The sequence below is a fragment of the Chinchilla lanigera genome, unplaced genomic scaffold (genome assembly GCF_000276665.1).
Source record: "Chinchilla lanigera isolate Chin_1 unplaced genomic scaffold, ChiLan1.0 scaffold00009, whole genome shotgun sequence".
NCBI classification, from domain to species: domain Eukaryota; kingdom Metazoa; phylum Chordata; class Mammalia; order Rodentia; family Chinchillidae; genus Chinchilla; species Chinchilla lanigera.
The window spans coordinates 16214395-16236735 of NW_004955410.1; the positions used below are offsets into that span (position 1 = coordinate 16214395).

At 43.2% G+C, this 22341-nt stretch overlaps 2 protein-coding genes across 5 annotated transcripts in view; both read left to right on the plus strand.

Annotated features, from left to right (window-relative positions):
• The window catches only part of Ifrd1 (interferon-related developmental regulator 1), a 45576-nt gene extending 37964 nt beyond the window's left edge, over positions 1–7612 (plus strand). For all 4 annotated transcript variants that reach the window (XM_013510566.1, XM_005377320.2, XM_013510567.1 and 1 more), the window contains exons 9-12: positions 1141–1275; positions 4257–4385; positions 4724–4819; positions 6732–7612. In XM_013510566.1, coding sequence (XP_013366020.1) covers positions 1141–1275; positions 4257–4385; positions 4724–4819; positions 6732–6821 — 450 coding nt within the window. In that variant the 3' untranslated portion in view covers positions 6822–7612. The remainder of the gene's footprint in view (positions 1–1140; positions 1276–4256; positions 4386–4723; positions 4820–6731) is intronic.
• A 2287-nt stretch (positions 7613–9899) lies between these two features.
• On the plus strand, positions 9900–21581 carry Lsmem1 (leucine-rich single-pass membrane protein 1). Its single transcript, XM_005377321.2, has 4 exons — positions 9900–10299; positions 14243–14374; positions 16065–16193; positions 20461–21581. The coding sequence occupies exons 2-4, from the start codon at positions 14248–14250 to the stop codon at positions 20589–20591; spliced, it is 387 nt and encodes a 128-aa protein (XP_005377378.1). The 5' UTR covers positions 9900–10299; positions 14243–14247; the 3' UTR covers positions 20592–21581.
• The last annotated feature ends 760 nt before the right edge of the window (positions 21582–22341 follow it).

The window sequence follows — 22341 nt, forward strand, 5'->3', positions numbered from 1 at the left end:
GCCCTGAGCTCACTTTGTAGACCAGCTTGGTCTCAAATTTGCAGTGATCGACCTGCCTCAGCCTCCTGAGTGCTGGGATTACAGGCGTGCACCACCATGCCTGGCCTCCTTTCTTCCTTCTTTAAAAAAGAAATTACATGCCCAAGTGGTTTATTGAGTCTTTTCCCTGAAATGCTAGACATTTCTTTTTCCAAGTTTTAGTGCTTTATTACTACAAACTGGGTTGAGTGTTTTCCGTGACTGAGATCATGCTGGTGTTTCCCAGCCTGAGCACTCTGGTATTTGGGGCTGGGTGAGTTGTTGCGGTTGGGCTGCTGAGGGCTGTCCTGCACATTGAAGGGTTCAGCAGCATCCTGATAGATGCCAGTGGCCCCCCCTTCCCCATTGTGATGACCACAGATGTCTCCAGGTGTCCCCTGGGAGGAAAGTGCCCCAGTTGGAAATACTAGACATGGTTCTCCGTTCTTGAAACCGGTTAAGGTAACATTAGAATTTTGGTTTATTTGTGTAATAGATTTTTAAGTTAGTGTTATGTCTAACTCAGATGTAGGTTAAGTTGCCACATTGGAGGAAAAGATTCATTGGGACTGTTCAGAATACACACTTGGAAGTACTAAGCAATAAGACAAAGTTTATATATCTCAAAACAAGACTGTCCCACTAACTTCAAGCTTATTTTCCAACAGTACAACGATCTTTCTGATTTTGAGATTAGGTAATTATGTGTACAATTCTAAGAATACGAGGAATAAAGACCGCTTATTTTACTACAATAAAGTAAATGATTATTACGTCTGCTGCAAAAAAAAGTCAAATACAAACAACTAGAGCTAGAGGTTGCTCGCTTTTAGTTTCTTAGTAAGAAATATTGGCTCTAGTTTTAGATAGCGAAATAAGTGACTCTGCTTAGGTTTTTTGTTTAATTTTGTTGTGTTTTTTGGTGGTGGTACTGGGGTACTGGTGATTGAGCTCAGGTCTTCACTCTGAGCTATGTGCCCAGCACCCTTTAACCTCTCTGAGAAGATAAGAGCTCCCTGAGTTGCCCCAGGCTGTGCTTTGCTTTCCATCCTTGCTGCAGCACTTTGTTGACCCTAGAGGTTGTAACCGGTGAAACAAACTCGCTTCTTTTTTCTTGCCCAGGACTTTTTTTACGAAGACATAGAGTCTTTGACCCAGGTGCTGAGGGCTTTGGCTACAGATGGAAATAAACACCGGGCCAAAGTGGACAAGAGAAAGCAGCGCTCCGTGTTCAGAGACGTCCTGAGGGCGGTTGAGGTAGGCCTCCTAAATGCTGGAATAGCTGCTTATTTTGAATGATTGTTTCAGACTGGACTTGACAGCTGTGTCATTTTGTTGATTGAATTTCATCGGGACCAAGTGGTACTGGGAATTGAACCAGGGCCTTTGTGCTGAGCTACATCCCCAGCCCTTGTTAGTTTTTGAAACTTGGTCTTGCTAACTTGCCCAGGTGGGACCTGAGCTTGCTCCTGCCTCAGCCTCCTGAAGTGCTGGGATTACAGACCTGTGCCACTACACTTGGCTCCAAGCAGATTTTTAACAACATGGGTGAAGAACTGTTTTTAAGAATTAGGGCAGTGTTTTTTGTGAATATGTTAAATTACACGCACCCCTCAGTCTCCAGCATAACCTTATCTTTCTGCAAGGACCTTTGGGATCACTCCAGGAACACTAGGAGCTAAGAATTGAAAAACAAACACATCATCTGCCAAGCCACTTCATCATGTGATGCTTGAGCTTCTTCTGTGGTCCTCTAACCTGCTTCATTTCAGTCTGTGTGCAAAGAAATAGATTTAGAAACCTTGGGGGATTAGAACACCTGTCTAAAATGAGCCGTAGGATAGGGCAGTCTCCTATAGGATACTTCAGTCTAACCACTGTTTCCATTGGCCGGGGAAGAAACATTTCTTAGGTATAAAGGGTGGTTTCTCAGATTACTTCCAACTTTTAAGGCCATCACTGCAGGGCCAACTTTGATGGACACCTGTGATTCTCATCCTGCATTTTAATTATTTTTATAGAAACAAAACCTAGAGTATAAATTAGATCCTCTGGGATCTAAATAGTTTGGTTGATGGTAACTGTAATCACATTCTAGTAAAATTTATATTTATTCTGTAAAAGCTCATAACTTGAGCAGACAATGCTATTAAGAATTGAAATTGTTTTATGACTATCAGGCAGTATTCCTAAGTTACACCAGCCATTCTCTTTGAATAACTGTAAACCATTTCCTTTTTTCTTCGTTTTGTGAGACTGGGTCTCACGAAGTTACCCAGACTGGGCTCAAACTTGGCTCCTCACGCCTCAGCCTCGGCTCCCCAGGGTACTGAGATGCATGGTGCCTGGCTGCTATGAGCTTTTCTTCTGTTGTTTTTGGACAGTGGAGCCTCCAGAGATAAGGCGATGACATGTCCTAGGTTTCTGGGTTAGCTCTGACTTCCGATTCTGTGTCTTGCTGGGTGGTCGATGGTAAGGGGTCAGCACGACCCCGACAGTCTGTGCATCAGCCCCTCCACCACCACGTCAGCAGTGCGCTGCTCAGCACCGAGAATCCCGAGGAGGAAGTGAGTCTCAGCGCGTGCAGCTCCACCAGGCCCCATCCCTGGAGTTGCCAGGCCCGCCAGCGCGGAGGCCACTCTTCCCCTGGAGTGAGCAATCTGCCGGCCCTCTCCTCCTCAGCTCTGGGTGCCCCACCCCTTCTGTTGGGCTCCCCATTCTCCAACCTCTGCCTTCAGTGCGCCGCGGAAGAATGGCCTCTTTGACTGGAACCCAGCTCCCTTGGGAGGACCCTGCTTCCTTGATGGATCTTTTAAGTGAAGGCTGCTCAGCTGCCGGAGAGAGACACCTTTTAGATGTCATATGGCCGCCACGTATTTCCATCGATCAAGAACCCACAGACATTTAATAGATTAGATGCTTTGCCGTATGATTTCCTTCTTTCACTTCCACTGGCAATAGAACTCCTTTTTAAGGAAAAATAAATGCCAAAGTCATCTGTAATCCCAGCACTCTGGGAAGTTTTACGTAGGAGGATCATAATTTCACGCACAGCCAGTGCAACTTAGTGACTTAGCAAGACCCTCTGTCAAAAAAGGGCAGGGGAATGTAGCTTTAGTGCGAAGGCCCTGGGTTCAATGCCCAGTACAAAAACAAACAAGTAACAATCAATCAGCCAAAATAGTAGGTAGCAAAACTGAAACTTGATCCCTCAGTACTGACCTTCGTCAGCAGAGCCAAGCACTACAGATCAATAGGTCCAGTGTGAGAGGGAGTGGAACATTTCATTATCCGTGGTTAACTCACTGGTGACCTTTCTAAGAGCAGCGTCAATGGAGCGGTGCCGGAAGAGCCCAGCTGAAGTGCCCTGGAATGTGAGGAAGTAGACAGGACACGTGCATCCGCAGTTCTGTTAGAAACCTTGGCTGTGTTGGGAAGGGAAGAATCCGCAGCTGGCACGTAGCGCTGGATTGTATACTACAGGGTTTGTTTTGTGTCTTGTTTTAGATGCTAGAAACAGTTTGTGGGAAAGGGAACCGGTGGAACAGGAGCATTCAAAATACAAGTGAAAGATGAGACCACCTAGGTTAGGGAGTCTAAGGGTCAGTTACGTTCAGGAAGGAGGAGGACTTAGGATGCAGGTGTTTTTGTAGGTGGAGGCTGGGAAGTGGAGCTCTTCGCAGGTGTGGCCGTCAAGGTTGAAATGGTAGAGTGCTGCTGTACTGGTATAGTTGAGCTGGTGAACACCAGCTGCTCACTGTGTGCGCCTCACAGGCGTGCTTTCTCTTCCACCGCCAGCTCCTGGAGCCTCCGAGTTGCTGGCTCTCTCCTTGGGCTTGGTCTGTTAGCCCTGGTTGTCTTCCTTCCCTAGGTCCCTGCTGCCCACCCTCGCCTTACGCAGGTCTGTCTTCGTGATCGTTCCTTTCCCCGTCCCAGATCAGTATAAACCCCTGGCCTTTTTCGAGTTTCTTGAGCACGTTTGAAATTTTAAAATGTTCGCAACAGTGTGGTTTTGTCATTCATACTTGCTCAATTTCAGGTCTGTACAGTTAGACAAATTCTACATCCTCACATCCAGGACAGTAATTCTGAGTCTTTCCACATCTCAACTGTAGAAGTACCAGTTTAAAATACTGTTCATTTATCTCATTTTTCTGTTTGTTTAGAAATAGTGTTTATGTAAAATCTTTCTGGGCCATTTTCATACCTGTGATGAATTTGTCTCTTGCATTGTCTAGGAACGGGATTTTCCAACAGAAACTGTTAAATTTGGTCCTGAACGCATGTATATTGATACTTGGGTCAAAAAACACACTTATGACACCTTTAAAGAGGTTCTTGGATCAGGGATGCAGTACCACTTGCAGGTGAGTGACATTTCTATACCTTTGCTTGAGAAACATCTTAAATGCAGCTCCCTGAAAACAGTGAATTTGTTTTTGAATGTGAGATCGAATAGATGAAACTTTCCTTTTGTATAGTATAAGTGCTTGAATGTTTTACTGTCAATGAAAGCACATAGTTTCACATGGTTTTCTGGGATTCAAGGCAATGGAAAACAATTCGCTCTCATACCAAGAGACAGAAAGTGTCATAGGTCCATCCTTATCGGTTGCACATGACTTCTGTTAATCAGATTCACTCTATGTAGTGAAAAAGAGCTATGATATTTAATATTGAGCCTTATTTTTTTCTTTCACATAAGTCAAATGAATTCCTTCGCAATGTGTTTGAACTTGGACCTCCGGTGATGCTTGATGCTGCAATGCTCAAAACAATGAAGATATCTCGTTTCGAAAGGGTAGGCTTTTGCTTTTGCTTTTGTTCATAATAGAATTAAATGCTCTAAAGAAAGACGGAGGTAAAGCTTTGATTCTGCCTGGTGACTGGAACTTGGCCGTGTCTCCCAATACGTGGAAGTTGAGTTTTTCATGATGTCTCACAGAGTAGCTGTATTGAAGGTATAGAAGCTTTATGGCACTTAGAATGTGGGGAATTTAATTAAAAATTTTTGCCCATAACCGTACTACTTTAATACAGAAATTATTTTTGAGTCTTGTTCCTTTTGAGTGAAATATTATACTTAGTGAAGTTTCACACTCTGAGTTTCAGGTAAACATTTTCAGTATCCTTAATTTTATGTGTTTTGTTGAGGTAAGAGTTACGTAGGAGACTATTTTGAAGTATACTGTTCAGTTGCATTTGTTACATTCATGGTGCTGTATAACCAGTCACCTCTACTTCCAAAACATTTTCTCACCTCGAAAGAAAACCTATTACCCCAAAGCAGCACCCCCAATCCGTTCCTCCCAGCCGCTGGTGAGCACTAACCTGTACTATAGCTCAGGTTTTACCAGTTTAGATGTTTGATATAAATGAGATTATACAACGTTTCCTTTTTCTACTTAGCATAATATTGTCAATGGTCATCTGTGTTGTAGAATGCGTCAGAGCTTCATTTCTTTTTGTTGCTGGGTAATATTCCATTATATGGATATACCATGATTTGTTGATAAATTCATCTAAATTGATTTGGGCTTCATCCATCTTTAGGCCCATTGTGAATATTTGTACTGTATATGGATTTTTATTTGAAAACTTTCAGTGTTGGAGAGGTATATTCCTATGCATGGAATTGCTCGATCTTTTGGTAATTTTATATTGAACTTTTTGAGGAGCCACCAGATTTATCCAAAGCTGCTGCACCATTTTGCATAGGTACTAGCAGTGCTTAAGCATTCTAGTCCTCGTCAACGTTTGTTACTCATTTTTCATTTCTAGTTAGAGCCACCTTAATGGGTATGATGTGCTTAATTTAATTTCATTGGGCTTTTTTTTTTTTTAGAGTTTTTGAGACAGGGTCTCACTGTGTGTAGCCCAGGCTGGCCTTAAACTCACAGTGATCCTGCTGCCTCAGCCTCCAAGTGCTGGGATTATAGGCATGTGCCACCACACCCGGGCTTGAACTTTTATATTTAATTACTGATGTGCTCACATAATTAAGAGGCATTTAAAACTTTCTGGTAAAATTACATATTTTTTTCTTTTGGACTGCTGCTTCTTCATGGAAATAAAGCATCAGATGAAAACATTTGATAGGCTTTGCCAAATTACTTTCTGAAGTTACTCTGTCATTTTTAATTGTCGCTACCAGTGAATGAAGGCATGTCGCTGTTATACACAGGCTTGACAGCAGTAGGTTTTCTACTTGTAAGAGACTTCAGTGCTGAGCACAGTTGCACATGCCTGCAATCTTAGCACTCAGGAGCCTAAGGCAAGAAGATCATGAGTTCAAGGTCAATCTGGGCTAGACGGCAAGTTCAAAAACTGGCCTGGATTACATAGTGAAACCTCATCTCAAAAAAGAAGAAAGGAAAGTTAATGTAATTGGTATTAAAATGGCACCCCATCATTATATTTTTAATTGATGGGTGGCTGATGAGGATTTTTTTTCATGTTAATCATGATTTTCGTATTAACTGATGGTCATCTTTACCTTCCTTGGTTGGAATTTACTTACTGTTTATGTATTTGGTTCATAAATTTTGTAATACAGAGTTGCCTTAACAGTGTTGTTTTCTGCCTCATTCTTTGTGTCTTACAAATATTTCAAATATTGAGTCAAATTAGTTCATTTTTTGCAATTTTACTTTTAATCTTCTAAGAACATCTTAAGTCATACTGATTCATGTGTACTTTCCTCTTGATTGCAGCATTTGTACAACTCTGCAGCTTTCAAAGCACGGACAAAAGCTCGAAGCAAGTGTCGCGATAAGAGAACAGATGTTGGAGAATTCTTCTAGATTTTTAGCACTTGATGACTTTTTTCTAGTTTCTTTTCCTATTTTTAATGTATATAAGCCTTAGAGACAGTTTTTATCTTAGGTCAAGTTATCTCATTTTTGTAGTGGGGAGGTGGATTATATATTCCTTCTAACTTAATGTACAGTATTGTAAATGATGAGTTCTGCTTATTGAATGTTCTCTAAATATAATTAGTAAACATGAATAAGGTGTAATGTTTGGTCATGTTCTATTTAAGAAACAAAAAGATTGCATTTCACTTGATTTCATGTTGAAGACAGTTTGATTTCTTATACTGTGCTTATCAAAATAGTGGCGATTTTAATGATACAAGAACAAGATCATTAACTTAGTGTCTTACAGATTTGGATACAAGTTTTAGGAGCTAGTTCTCGGGGAAAGCTGCTGTATTTTAAATTTTAAATGGACTGTACCTATTTCAGTTTTTTCACTGGGATAAACAGAGGAATTATACACTAAAATTTGCAAGCGCTACACTTAAAGGTCATTAATTAATTTTCGGCTTCTGGAAGTTCGGGGCAAGTTAGCCTGGGCGGAAAGGTTGCTGATCTGAACCTCTCAGGTAGTAATACTCATTTTATCTGCAGTGTGAGAGGTTGTTCTTATCACTTGGAAATAAAGATCTTTTCACACTGAAAGTGCTTGTTTTCTTATAGAAGAAACATTTTAATAACTTAGAGGTATAGAGTTCAAAATACTCAAGCCAGGTAGGAATGTTGTATGTTTGAAAACTTTAAAATGAAATAAATGTAGCAATATAAAACTGGCATCCAGCTGCTGACTTTTATTTCTGTTTGGTTGTCTTAAGGCTTTTTTTTTTTTTTTTTAATGAAAACTTGTAAGCTTCTTGGCAGTGTATTAAAATTGAATTATTAAGCTCAAGGTTAAATTACATTGTTTATTTTTTGTTGTTTTTTTTGTTGTTGTTTTTTTTCCGGTACTGGGAATTGAACTCACGACCTTGCGCTTGCCAGGCAGGCGCTGTGCTGCTGAGCTAAATCCCCAGCCCCTTAAATTACATTATTTAAATGATATGTGCAGTCTGGAATCTATAGACTTGTTTCTTTGATTTTCTTGTTGTAGAGACTGGTTGAGCAATGGAAGCATGTACCAAAAGTACCAAAATCGTGTCTATTTTTACCACACTGGAATTTTTCCTCTTCCTCCCACTTCTCCAACAACTTCTGGAAGGGCTGACCAGCCGCTAGGTGCAGAGCATTGGCCGGCTCTGGCATCTCAGTTGCTAAGTTCTGTCCCTTGCAGCTAGGACAGTGGGAGATGAGTTGGAATATGGACCTTGGCTTTGTGTGTTGTCAGTTCTTTATATCCTAACTAGACTGGGTCTGTGGAGAAGAGATTGCAGTATAGTGGGTTTTTCCCCCTACACTTTCTATAAGAATGGATTTTTACTAAAGTCACAGTGTAATAGTACTTCTAGGCTTATAAGGAAGAGACTGTAAGCTCAATCCTTTCCCATCCCGGGAGACATTCAGCCTTTACTTTGTTTTTCTAGGATCCCAGTTTCATTTTTCTAAATAATGTACAGCTATTTTTTAGTTTATTGTTTTTATTTTTATGTATTTGTGTCCTATTATGACCAGTGAAGGTTGTCTTTTTATTTCCCCTTTCCTAGTCCAATATATTTTTTTGGGTTAACTCAGCATTATCATTTGCATAATTGTAGTCATACTTATGTTTTCACTCCTGAGCTAGTTTATTGTACTTACATTTTTATTCTTAGAACATGTTGTCCTGGAGTTAATAATTGTCTTTTTTTCATATGTTCATCATCAGTTCCTCCCAAGCGTTACTACATAAATTTGTAGAATTGTTTGTTTCAGCGGACACTAGTTCTCTCACGTGAGCGTCTAGCTCTGTTCCTGAATCGTAACTATCACGCTGGGTTGTTTTCCTCTCCAGTCGGGCCCCGCGTTTTCTGGACCCCACATCTTGGTTACCCCATGTTTGCTTGTTACAGTGCTTCCTTCAGGAGCTTCTTGGGAAAGGACGCACAGGTGGTGGTACACTATCTTAAGGCTTCATATTTCTAAAAGATGCTTAGTGTATGGAGCTTTTGGTAAAAAATCAAATTCCGGATTTAAAATAATGAAATGACAAATGTATTCAAATTCAGAATTCTGAAAGCATTGCTGCACTGTTCAAATTGGCATAGTGGTGAGATTTGGCAGTTTTTATTTCTGTTTCATCTTAGTTTGCTTTTGCTCTTAAAAACCTATCACTAGTGTTGTAAAAATTGCATGATACAGTGCTTTGATGGGCTTGACAACCTGAAAAAAATTTTTAAGTTCTCATGTTTTTGCATTTCCTCCCCCACCAACTTTTTCTTTGATGTGGAGCTGCATGATACTGGAATTGAGCCTCAGGCCTTGTTTTTCTTTCTGATTTTTTTTTTTTTTTCTGGGACATTTCTTTTAACACAATTTTCCATTCTTTGTACTGCGTTTTATTTTGTTAAGTTACATGCCAGTGATTAGCTCTATGCTTTTGCCTCAGGGTCCTAAGCCTGCCTAAATTCTGTAGGGTCATTGGGCTCCCTCATCAGTGAGAGGCCTACTAAGGCAGGCAGCGCTCCTGGCTTGGTCTCCAGCCCATGCCATCGCCGGGAGGTGGTGAGCCCTTTAGGAGGGGAGGCCTGGCGGGAGGGACTGGGTCATGGTTGGCGTGCCCTTGAAAGGGACATGGGAACCCCCGTGTCTTACTCTGCTTCCTGCCTGCCACGACACGCCTTCTCCGTCACATGCCTGGATGGTCTCCTTTGCCACAACCCGCAGGCAGCAGGGCCAAGTGACCGTGCAGTGAGACCTCAAGCTGTGCCGCAACAAAGCTGCCTTTTCCTTTTTGCAAGTTGGTTTAGTTCAGGTCCTTTGTCATGAACGGGGACCTCCCTGCCATCCGCCTAGTTTCGATGTCACAACGGTGCTCTCTTCCTGTGTTGCAGTGGTCAGGTCGGGTCGGAGCCCTTGCCGGTTAGTAGTCACAGTGGCGGCTTGTGCCTGCTGCAGGGTATTTATATTCTGACGCACACTGTGGCCCGAGTGCTGGAAATGTGGTGTCACTTTACAGTCTTCAGCTAAATAAGACCCTTCTTCACTTGAGTCTCCTAAGAACCTCGTCAGTTACCAACTGCATCAGGGCTTTGCGTGTGTGTGCGTGTGTGTGTGTGTGTGTGTGTGTGTGTGTGTGTGTTTTAAGGCATAGTTTCAGAAACATTCACTAAAAACCTTACATGGGGAAAGCCAGTATTTCGAATCTTGCATTGCTTGACTAAATTAAATATAGACCACTGTTTAGTGTTAGCGTTTATGGGCCGCGGCGCACTTGTGCAGCTGAAGTGAGAGAAAGAACTACAGACTTCAAGAAAGAAAAGTTTCACTGTTGCTGCCGAGTAACTAGGTGCTTTTTCCTGGTAATGGAGTAGTCAAAGCTCGTGTTTGTGTAAGTAATTCGCATGCTGTTGCTGTACTGAGACTAAATCATGGTTCTTAAATCTGGGAAGTCTTTGTGGCATGTGCTCTGTGCTTGTAACTTTTGCTAGAAATAATTTAAGCCTATTTTAACAGCTACTTCCTGAATGTGGAGAGGCAGGGACTCTGAGCTGGAATTACAGAGCAAACTACCGTCACTCAGTAAACCTTATCAGCTTTGAATTAAGCCCCTTGTAACCATTCTGATTTGTGGCAGGCATTGTTGATGTTTCTGTGGTTTGATACCAGCCACGTTCGGGGAGAAAAAATAAAGTACAGGTTGTTTTTTGTAGACAGCTGCATTTATCAGAATATTTACTTGTAGGTAGTCACAAAGCATTAGCTGTTAGAGGTGACTTAAGCCAGAAGAAAATGAAATTACATGTTTCTGCTGAAGGCGTAGGATGGTTCTGTTACGAGGGTGCTGCTTTGGCCAACCGTGGTGAATAAGCAGATTTGCACAGTGGAGTGAGGAAAGAGGGTGGAATTGGTGTGGTACAGAATTGCTGGTATTACTGGTTTCTCCAGCTTTGTGGGTTGTTCCCAGACGTTCTCATTGGGAGATGCCAAAGATAGCAACCACTGGGTGTCAGACAGCTGTGAACCCTGGCTTCTCGGCCGTGTGACCTTGTGTTCACTTACGGCATAGTCATTCGCAAACCACTGGCGGCCTCCTAGCCATGGGCCACACTCCACTCTGTGTTCTCTGCTAGTTTTTGATTTTCTGTTTGCATGTTGAGGTTGATTTTACAAAACATATGGAAGTTACTACTTACATTGTGACTTTACCCTAAAGAAGAAATTTTCTTTGAGAGCACTTCAGAGCCTTTTCTGAATTGTCTTAGATTTTTTAGAATCACCTTTTGACTGAGAGGGGAAGCTACAAATTTGAAGTTATTTTTTTCCCCAGCTGTTCCATTAAAGTCTGTTTTTCAGCTATAATTTGTATAACTAGTAAGCCTCACCGATTAAGCCTTAGTATGAGATGTAAGCAGTAGCAGTTACATTCCTGACAGGGAAGCTAACTAAAGCTCAAGGATATTAAGTCAGAGATACGAAATGAACCACGGATCAGTCACCAAGCCCAAAATAGAAGCCTTGTTGAGAATGAGGATCCTGCGCTATGTTCCATACAGCCTCTTTTCCTGGTCAGACATTAATGGTTGGGATAGCAATGCATAAAGAAATGAAAAACTGAAGCACTCCTGAAAGAATGGTTTAGGAATCTGACTGTGCATTAGTAAACACTGGGGCCTTGTTTTTTTCTGCAAGGGAGCAAGAACTGATTTGTAAGGCTCTTTTACTCTGTGGCTGGTTCTGCTGCTTTTGCTTTTTCATTTTATTGTGTCAAGTTGTTTATTCTCTTAGGAATGTTCCATGAAGTACATTTTGTAATTCAGTAATGTCAGTATCTAAAGTGCTCTACTCGTGTCTTTTTTTTTTGTTTGTTTGAAACAGGGCCTCGCTATGCAGTTCAGGCTGGTCTTGAACTCACTTTGTAGCCCAGGCTGGTCTTGAACTCTCAACGATCCTCCTGCCTCAAGCCTTAGCCTCCTGAGTGCTAGTGCTGGGATTGCAGGCGTGCACCACCACGCCTGGCTCTCTACTCAGGTTTTAAAATGTTCAAGGAATCGTGTTCTAGTTAATTAAAGTTTCAGGGTAACCAAAACACTCTTTTTGGTTTTAATTCTGAAAAAAAATTTTTTTAATTACCCCATATTTTTTGAGCTCAATTGTGTTTCTTAGCTAGGGTCTCAGGAAGCACATTTTCCAGGAGTACCAGTAGGTGGTAGGTATTACTGGGATATTGTCAGGTTTGATAATTTATAGGAGAGTTTTAGATGCTTAGTAAATGGCTGATACTCTTTTTTCAGCTCTTCTGTAGATGTATTACCCCAATTTAATTTCCACTGACTCTAATTCTAGTCCTCTTCATCCCATAGCTACTATTAAAGCATTTTTTTTTTTTTAAAAATGCTAACCGGAAGTAAATTGTGTGTTGCCGTTTCCAGCCCGGTACAGTATTTGTTGCATTGACTTTACCTGGAGTTCAAGTAGATGTCACCGGGGGAGTTTTTACCCTCAGTCCTACTTCTATTAGTATATGTATTATTAACTGCCTCAAATTCTTTTAAAAAATAGGCTTAAATCCTAAGTAAATATTTTAAAGGTTCCAGCTTAATAACAGGAGTCCCTGACTTCTAAACCTGGTACTGGACCTTGAATGGAATTGGTCCCTACTCCAAAGGTGTTCAGCCTACCGAGGAAGTCAAAGATGTAAGCAAACAACTGCAATAGATGTCCTGATAGAATCAGAATATACAGTATCCAGCAGTAACACAAAGGAAAAGAGGTTGGGTATCAAGAAAATTGTTTGCTTTGAGTCCTGAGAGAGGCTTAGAGAGGGGTATGGGAAAGAAAGATAATGCAAGGGAAGACATGATGAGCGCTTGACAAGAACCTAATTTGGCTTTGCGACTGGCTAACTGCATGATCTTGGGTATTGGCCTTCAGTGTCCTTCTTCCTTGGTGGAAAGGATGGCACTCAAGCTGGGCAGTCTTAGTCACTTCCTTCTTGCTGGGACAAAATACCTGACGCCTACAACTTGCAAGAGGAGAGGTTTATTTTGGCTTCTGGTTTCTGTCCATGGTCAACTGTTGCCAATTTACTTCCGGTTAGCATTTTTTAAAAAAGGCCCTTTAATAGTAGCTATGGGTCAGCTGTTGCAGAAACAGGATGGCAGAGGGGCACAGGGGAAGAAAAAGTGCTCTGCCCATGGAAACCAGATGGCAGAGACAGAAGGGAGGAGCTGGGGTCAGGAATGTAGCCCTCTAGTCACAGCCGCCTCCATCCAGACCTGCCTCCTAACAGCACATTCAGCTCTGACCTCTGTGGATGAATCCACTGAGGACTACAGCTCCTGGGGTTCGGTCACTCCGCACACACAAGAATTTGGCGGGACATTTTAGACATAAACCATAATGGTAGCCAAAATCCTTTTTAGAGCAACAACAAACCCAGTACTATCACTAGCTTTTTTTGTGAAAAGAGATGACCTTGAGAAAGCTTTTTTATTCATGGAATTTTTCTTTCTAGAACCTGCTTTCCACATCATTAAATGGCTACAAGATCGCTGTTGTGCTAGAGAGACACCTTGCTATGGACCTTTTTAAAAAACATATTCAGGCTTTTCAGTGTTGATGTTTTGCTGTCATAAGAGTTACCTTAAATGTAAACCTTAACATAAAATGCGTATTACTTAAATGACCTCAGTCTAGGGGAACCAGGTAGAAGAGACTTCAGAGGTCCTGGTGTCAGACAGGATTCCTTTCTACATTAAAGTTTGCATCAATACCAGCCAACTTCTCAGGGCTAAAGAATGCATTTGAGGGTAAGAACACATGCCGTACTGAAGGAGTATATAAAATGACAACGTTGTGTTAAAACCTCATGCAATTATAATGGTTCATGATAATATTTTCTTTTTGGACCTTTAGGGCCATGGGCTGACTAGCTTAGTTTTGTCCTTACATTTATAGCTACTCTTGTGCACAAGATTTGAGGCATATGTCATTATGTGAAACGTGTGATCAAAGTGGGAAAAAAATATAAAGAGTAGATTCAGAAAATAACGTAGAATTAAGAAGTCTGAGGAGAAAAGAGCATATGCAAATAAGTGGGTTGTAAACAGCCATACAATTCTTAAAACCGGGCCACATATTAAGACTGAGCTTCCTCGCTAACAAAGCAAAAAGAAGAATTACAAAGTTTTCCATCAAAGGAGGTATTTTCTTCAAGGTAGGCAGAGCTTTTCCAGACCTAACCTTTATTGAAATTGCCTTTCGCTTCCCGCTGGCCCTGGCTCTGGTTGAGCTCCACCGCCCAGCCTCTTACTGTCAGTATTTTCTTCCAGGAACAATGACTCATTCTTTCCAGGACACTGGCTCTTGTGGCATACACGAAGATGGAAAGCTATATGTCGTGGATTCCATAAATGACTTAAACAAACTCAACCTCTGCCCTGCCGGATCGCAGCAGCTGTTCCGTACGTGTCACCCCTCCCGACTTCTAGGCTGCCTAAAAATAGCCGAGGCCACCTTGGATGTGTGGGTGTGGTGGGGGCAGGGCTGTCGTTAGCAATGGGTTGGCCCTGGAAATGTTTTCTGAGTACTTCATAGGATTAGGGGGTTTCCTGGCTCACTCCTAAGCTAGATTTGAACTCTTGTCTTCAGAAATCCTGAGAAAGTCCTGCGTCATCTCTGTCCCTGGGAAGGCGTGGAGCCTGCAGAGCTGGACTCGGAGGCTGGCTCAGGTTGGGACTACAGCTAGGTCCCCGCTGGTGCCTGCTTCACCCCAGGGTCCTTGTTCCTCGTGGACTGAAAACTCTCAACACATTCTCCACGTTTTTAAACATTAAAAATCTGTTGGACAAAAATCCTTCATTTTCTACTTACAAATTTCCCAATTCAAAGTTTAGAAAAATTTTTGTGCGTGTGTTGGTGGGGCACACAACACAGATCTGTTGAATAATAAATGTGTATCTCGCTCCCTAAATGTTATAGATAAGTTCTGTGAGATCCTTCGGAGCCCCGCCTTCTCCAGCTTAGGCCCAGGCATTCAAACACAGGTTGTGCACTTGCTGCTTTTTTGTTTTTCTGTTTTTTGGTATTTTTTTTGTTTTTGTTTTTTTGGTTTTTCTCCGGTACCGGGAACCGAACTCACGACCTTGCGCTTGCCAGGCAGGTGCTTTTGCCGCTGAGCTAAATCCCCAGCCCCCTTGCTGCTTTTTTCATATGTGCTCAAACTCATTGTCCCTGTCATGCTCCTAAATTCTTTCTCAATTCATGCTTTTCTCATCATTTTAATAGGTTCAAGACTTCACCTGTTTTTATTGCAGTCAGACTCAATAAAAATGTTGATGTCAGCTGATGCTGTTGCTTTAAGAAGCAGCTGTTGAGGTGACATGGGATGTACTTATTACACATGGGACATAAGCCACCCATCAATCCACAATCAATGTGTGGGACCACTTCAAGTAGGATATACAAAAAAATGATTCAGTAACTTCACTGCCCAGTCTGACAATAATTAGGCATGTGGGTATTACAAAACAGTGAGTAGATGCAGACAAGTCAAAGCTTGGTGAAATGAAGCTCCTTCAAAACATGGAAAAGAACCTTGCTTCTAGAGGGTATCCATCCTGAAAATAACTTGGAGATACCAAAGCACAGCAGGGGCTCTTTTATTTATACGGATGTAGACATCCTCGAGAATTTCTGTCATAAATAGATTCCCGGGCAATACCCCCAAGTACTTCGTCTTCTACCCAGGTTACGTGGCCCTTACTTGGCTCTGTTTTGCTCCTGGGTTCTGTTTTGCAACTGAGTTTCTTCAGAAAGAAAGCCGCAGAGATTCTATCACTCTTTTCACTTCTTATTCTTTCCCCACGAACAAAGCATGTCTTGCTGCTTTAGTAATAGCACAGTCTTCAAAAAACTTTCGGAAGAGGTCTAAGGAGGTGGCTTAACCCTGCTCATTCTTTGAATACCAATATGGAAGATGATAAACAATTCCAAAACTTATCCCAGTCCAAAGGCATTCCTCACGCATAAGCCACTTTCCAAGTTGTCAAGAGAAAATGCTTGTGTTCATGACTCACATCTCTAACAATGGGATACTGGCATTTCTGCTGCAAGTTAATGCTGTCCTCCTTCTTGTTGTTTTTCTGCTGTTAGCTCTAGAGGAGAAAGTGCCAGGCCTGGGCACTAACTCAGGAAACGGAAGCCGGAGTCTGTTTTTTGTGGGGCTGCTAATTGTGCTGATTGTCAGCCTGGCACTGGTTTTCTTCGTGATATTTCTAATAAGTAAGTACCCACCTGCTTCTATGGGGTTGCTTCCTAGCTGGTTTTCCTAGCTGGTTTAGCTTTGCTTCTGACCACCGTGCTTTCTGACCATCAAAACTTCTCCTATAAGAGGGAAAAACAAAGATTTGAGTGAACCCCTTTGCTGGGGAATAGGGTCCCTCGGACCATGCTGACTTCATTTGGCCATAGAGCCAGAGGTCACAAGCACAGATGTTAAGTCTTTACACAATACTTTCATTGCTCACTTGGAGCTTAGCTGCTACATGATAGGAAACTTATTCTAGTGAATTCTGGGTTTTCTTTAACTCTCAGACTTCTTAATTCTGCCTTATTTTCTCTGAGTCTGCTCTTTATTATGTAATTAATTAACAGCACTGTCCTGTGTGACACTGCCCAGGCTGGCATCCTTCTGATATAACCTGCCCTGTCACCTCTTGGCAGCGTGACTGACCCATGCATGGTGACACAGGCTTTCTCACATCAGGGCCTCAGCCTACAGAGCCCCTGAGCTGTCAGCACCATTTGCTCTCTGCACGTCTCCTCTCACCCTGTGATGCCGTCCCCTCCTTCTGCATGTGGCCCTTCCTACGGAGCCCATCCGTTCCTCCCTCAGCTCCCCTATGTACTATAATCTACAACTGTTTTCATTCTCTCACAATCCACTTAGAAATGCAAGGAGCCTCGGGGCAGGAGTCATCTTTGGTATCTGCATTAATGGTCGTTCTGATGCTTGAATAAAATACCTGAGACCTGTGACTTAAAGGTGGAAAGGTTTATTTTGCCTCACAGATTCAATCCTTGCTTGGTTGGCCCGTGTTGGAAAGATGGTGAGCTCTTTCTGGGTGGCTGGAAGCAGAGAAATAAGGAGAGAGCCAGAGGGTGTCGGGGGTGGGGCGCAAAGACGGAGAGACACAGAGACAGAGAGCCACAGGGACACAAGGCACAGAGAGACAGAGAGGCTGGGGACGGAATGCATCCTTCCCAGGGATCTGCTTCCTCCAGTGAGGCTGTCTCCTGACTCCATGTTCGGCGATGAGCTCATCGATACACTAAACCATTGGTGAAGTTAGTGCCCCGGTGATCCAGTCACCCTCCAAAAGCCCCAGCTTGAACATAGGAGCCCTTTGTGGGGCCGTCATTGATCAAACCATAACCACATCCTTTTGTGATCCTGTGGATCTTCCACCCTGTCATTTCTTCTGCACTTTCATGCTTACCACCTCTGATATATATATATATTTTTTGTACCGGGAATCGGACTCAGGACCTTGCACTTGGCAGGCAGGCACTTGTGCCACTGAGCTACATCCCCAGCCCTACCTGTGATATTTCTAAATGAGCGTCAGAGCCCTTCAACTTCGGAGTATGTCTAATTCCAGATGCAGTGGAGGAGGTGCCGGTCCCAAGAGGAGCATGTGCACAGGCCGCTTGGTGCTTGGTCTAGCCTCCTTTTGTGTGTGAAGGCTCTTTTCTCTTGGCCTGAGGGTCTTTACCTCAGGTATTGGGGTTGGTGGGAAAGCGTAACATTTATCTGCTTGTCTCTAACCTAGCCGATGCCCTCTGGCACCAAGAAGCTAACTCGTGAGTTGTCCTTCCAGTAACTGTGAGCTTGCTTGAGCTATCGGTGGTGGCGGAGGGTTGGTTGCTGAGCCTGCAGGGCCGGGAAGAGAACAGTGATGGTGCTTCTGAAGTCTTACAGAGCTCAGGCTCTGCCTGTCATCGTGCCATGCCTGCCTGAGAGTGGTGTCCCAGGCCACTAGCAGGAAATTCTAGATATGTGAATAAACACATAAGCAACCCAAAGGAACATCTGTCTCAGGTGGTACGCTGAAGCAAAATGATGATAACAAATGCCAAATATAATAGGTGCTTACTCACGCTCAAGCACTGTGCTGATCACTTAACGTTCATTCATTCCAAACCCCTGACAGCTATATAGTGTAGGATCTGATAGGTCCAACCCCCATGTGCCCCACACCACAGCTGCCTGGGTTCCTGGAGTGGCTGCTCCCAGCCACGTGAGCCTGGGCAGCAGCACCTACCCAGCGAGGACACGGCACTCCCGCTCCACCTGCTGCGTCATGGTGCACCCCACAGAGCATTAGCTGTTGCTATGGCCACCTACACCGCCATCCTCACTCCCCCAACCTCCCCGCCCAGCTCTACCCATCAAAGGCCCAGCTCAATAAACTTGACTTGGCCTCTCCTTTGGAGTGACTCCAGGGGTTTCCGCTAGAACCCTAAATTCAGGCTGGCTGTGTTCTTTATCTAACCAGACCTATTATTATTATCCTGAATTTACCAAGGCTGAAGAGGAAGTTCAGTGTGCTCATGATCATGAAGCCAAAGCAGGCCTCAATCACTGGCTGACCTCAAACACCATGCACTTTCTCAACATCGTTTTGTTCCTCTTGTTTGAAGAGGGTTTATTTTGTATTTGCCTGGAGTGATAAGAAACAGAAAGATGATGTGCATAAAGAATGTCTTTTTATTGAACAAGTTCCGTGTGCCAGACTCATTAAACTCATTAAGTCCTAACTCCACCCCTCAAAGTGGTGTCTAATATTTTTATTATACCCATGAAAGACCAGGCCCAAAGAGTTTTCTTCTCCACATTCCCTGGCTTAGCTGAGGCAGACCTGGGACTCAAACCATGGCCAGCCCAGCTCCAGAGCTCCCAGAGCTCCTTTGCCTGGGTTGAACTAAGAATAAAATCTACTTGGAGTTTTCAGATAAACCTTAATCCCACCTAGGACCCAAGTTGGTGCAGGCATCTTTAAGTGAACTTGACTTTCTCATCTTTAACAGGGAAGCCATTTTTTTCTCAGTGGGCTTCAGTGCCAATGTGTGTTCTTTTACCTGAAGTCCGTGAACTTGTAGTCTTTGTAACTCTGACGGTTTTACATGAGAGAAGCAGGAATGTTTATATCGATCACATTCTTACTAAACCGCCAGGCCTTAGGTTTTTGTCATAATCTATGTGCTAAGGAGGAATAGTGGACAGCAAGAACAGATCACTGGGGCTGCCTGTCTGCCCCGGGTAGCAGTTCTGAGTGACCAAGCTGGTGTTCCGTAGGACACCAGCTCCATAGGATAAATGCTGCCTTCGGGGCTCTGTGGCCCGTGGGGTCTGAGAACTGTTGGCCTGTGTAATCTCAGTGTGTTCCTTTACTTCCTGCGACTATTCAGGGGCAAGTAGGTTTGTCATTTGCTCTGAATTTTCTGTGCATTGAACATTTTCTCTTTGCATAGAATTTGTTTTAGGATTAGGGTACTGTGGAGGAGACTTAGGTACACACAGTTGCTACTTCCTTCTGGGTGGGATTAATATACTAGTGGGTCCCAAGAGGGGAAATGATTTCCTATGTCATGGGTTTACTTCCATTTCACATTTTCTCAGAGAAGCAGGTGGTATCTCTCTCTGGCTGAGCAACAAAGTTCAACTAAGACCTTTCTCCCATATCTGGGCCATGTCTCACCCAGCAGAATTTTTCATACATGAGGGAGCAGTAACTGCTGGGCCTATTTGTCCCAAGGCCAGGAGGTGAACCTCTAACATCCAGTTCATTTTCCCTGCGTTAGTTTATCGGCTAAGCCCAGTAGCATGTTGTCGACACCGTTAGCTCCTGAAAGATACCTTTGCAGAAAACTTGCCTGCAGCGGAAGTGATAAGGAGCTCAAATATGAAGTACTGATTTGGGGCTGCATTTCTTGGAAATTTTAACTCTGATAAACAGACCTGCAAGACTTCCATCCCCTAGTTTACCATACTGCCTGGGGTTCTGTTTATTTGGAAAAAAATACTGAGTTCTAGTCTTAAGAGTGGTATGAGGGGAATTATTACACATTCATTGTGGGCTGGTAATTCAGAACCAGCAGACGTGTCCAAATAGGCCGGGACCCAAAGAATGTCATTTTCAAATGAGCGAAGGCCATTTTCTGACACTGGGACCGAAGCCGAGATGATATGACAGTCACTCCTGGGGAAATAATCAGAAAGCTTGGCAGTTTCCTTCAGCTGCTCACAGCCATGTCTTTCTCAGCCAAAATCTGCGTGGAGCTACCAAAGGCGGTCTAGGCTGGCACGAAGGGGTTGTAAAATAATTAAGTCTTCACCAGTTTCCTTCATGGGCCTCCGGGATGCGTGATCTAAGAAGAGGGGATTTGCCAACGGCGCCTCTTAGCACTCAGCGCCAGCGTCAGGGAGGGTGAGTCCAGTGGGACACACTGGACACCAGTGTAACACAGTCTGTTTTCTGTTTTGAAGTTCAGACAGGAAACAAGATGGAGGATGTGTCGAGACGATTAGCAGCCGAGGGAAAGGACATAGACGAGCTTAAGAAAATCAACAGTATGATTGTAAAACGCCTCAACCAACTGGACTCTGAACAGAACTGAAGAAATGGTTTTCCAAGAGCAGCTGCTCAGTCTGGAACTTCTTACTTTCCTGGGAGGGCACAAGTTTCAGAACTGAGAAAGTGCCCTTTGTCAGGCAACTGACGATCTGATCAGCAAAACCACGTCTCTGGGTCAGGGATGTGAGCAGCTCCAAGACAAGCAGGTTTGGAGCCAGCAGCTGGAAAAGGGTGAACTTAGCCTCATTTTCTGGTAGGGTACTTCAGCTTTCACGGGGTTAGGGTGGGTGCCTAGCATGGGGGTGACCCAATAGAAAGCAAGAGGGCCCCGTCACAACTCCTCTTGCAAAAGAGCTTGGTCTAGAGTTCACTGTGCTGATGAGGTCCGTGGTACCTCCCACATCTTTGCAGACTCCTGTGAAGCCTTCGTAGCAGGTCGGTGGGCTTCATAGCAAGCTGCTGCCTGGCGATTGCTGGTGGAAACATGGGTGCTAGTTAGGGTATGTGGTAGAGCCAGGGGATCAACAGAAAAAGCCTAATTAATTCAGCAAATATTTATTGAGTATCTGCTTTTGCAAACCACCCCACTCTAGGGGAGCTCGCCCGCAAGTGTGGGGAACGGAAGAGGCATAGGGCATTGGACAAACCTTGCTTCCTTTGTGTCTCGGAAGAAAACATCCCCTTAGTACCCTTTTCATTGACTTGGAGTAAACACAAAATATGGTACATACCTATTTTTGCACTCAAATGTACCGCATACTTTTTTTGTTAGACTAGATAGCAATGCAGAACATTTTTAAAATCTGAAATTTGTGTTTACTGGAAAATTCTTGTTGCTCTGTTGACAAGGTATTCATCATCAGGATTTGTTGTAAAACTGTTTCAGGTCCTACCGATTATTTGATGTAACAACTCTAAAAATTTCTACTTCTTCCTGTTTGCTCTTATGTCATTTTTCCCTTTCTACTTATACAGTGTACATGTTTAATGCTCAATAATAAATGATATCACTCTGAAAGACTTGTGACTTTAACAGCAGGAAGTGCGGTGGGGAAGTCATTTTACCTGTTGTCTGTGTGACTCCGTTGCACTGTCCAGCCCGCCTCGCTCAGACTGAGGGATGGTGACCCCTCCCACCCACACGGCTTGGGAAACTCCACGGCAACTCCTGGCTTTGGATTCACAAGTTAACAATTTCCACTGAACACATTTAAAGGTATTAACCGACTACATGTAGTTTTGTAGAAATCAACGGCAGTGGCTATGAGTGAGAATCCAACTTCCTTGTTCAAATCCTGGTGTGATCGCTCACTGTGACTTGGGGAAAGTTAACCTCTTTGATTTTTTAATCAGTAAAGTTGGATGATTATAAAATCTGTTTCATAGTATTAGTGTGAGGCTTAAAAGAAGTAATACAATAAAAAAACTCAATAAACTTAATTTTAAAAAGTAGTAATAGTGTTAGAGACAATAAAATGCTAGTGTTATTGTAATGTCTATTGCTAGAAGTAGCAAATAGAAAGTAGTAAATGGAAGTAAACTGTAACAGTCCAACCTCTCCCAGGTGAGGACCTGGGGTGGACATTGTTTCCATTGTGTTGTTTGTGCTTGGGATCACTCTCCTCTCCTCTGACCAGGCTGCAGGGATGGGAGTATTTCAGCAAAGTAGCTCCTCTTGCAAGAAGTAGTCAGTAGAAGCAGGAGGGTTTGTTTTGTACTCTAAGGAGCATAAGGATCAACATTTGCCTTCTTGAGATGGAGCGAGGGTCCTCTCCGCCCTGGACTGATAAATG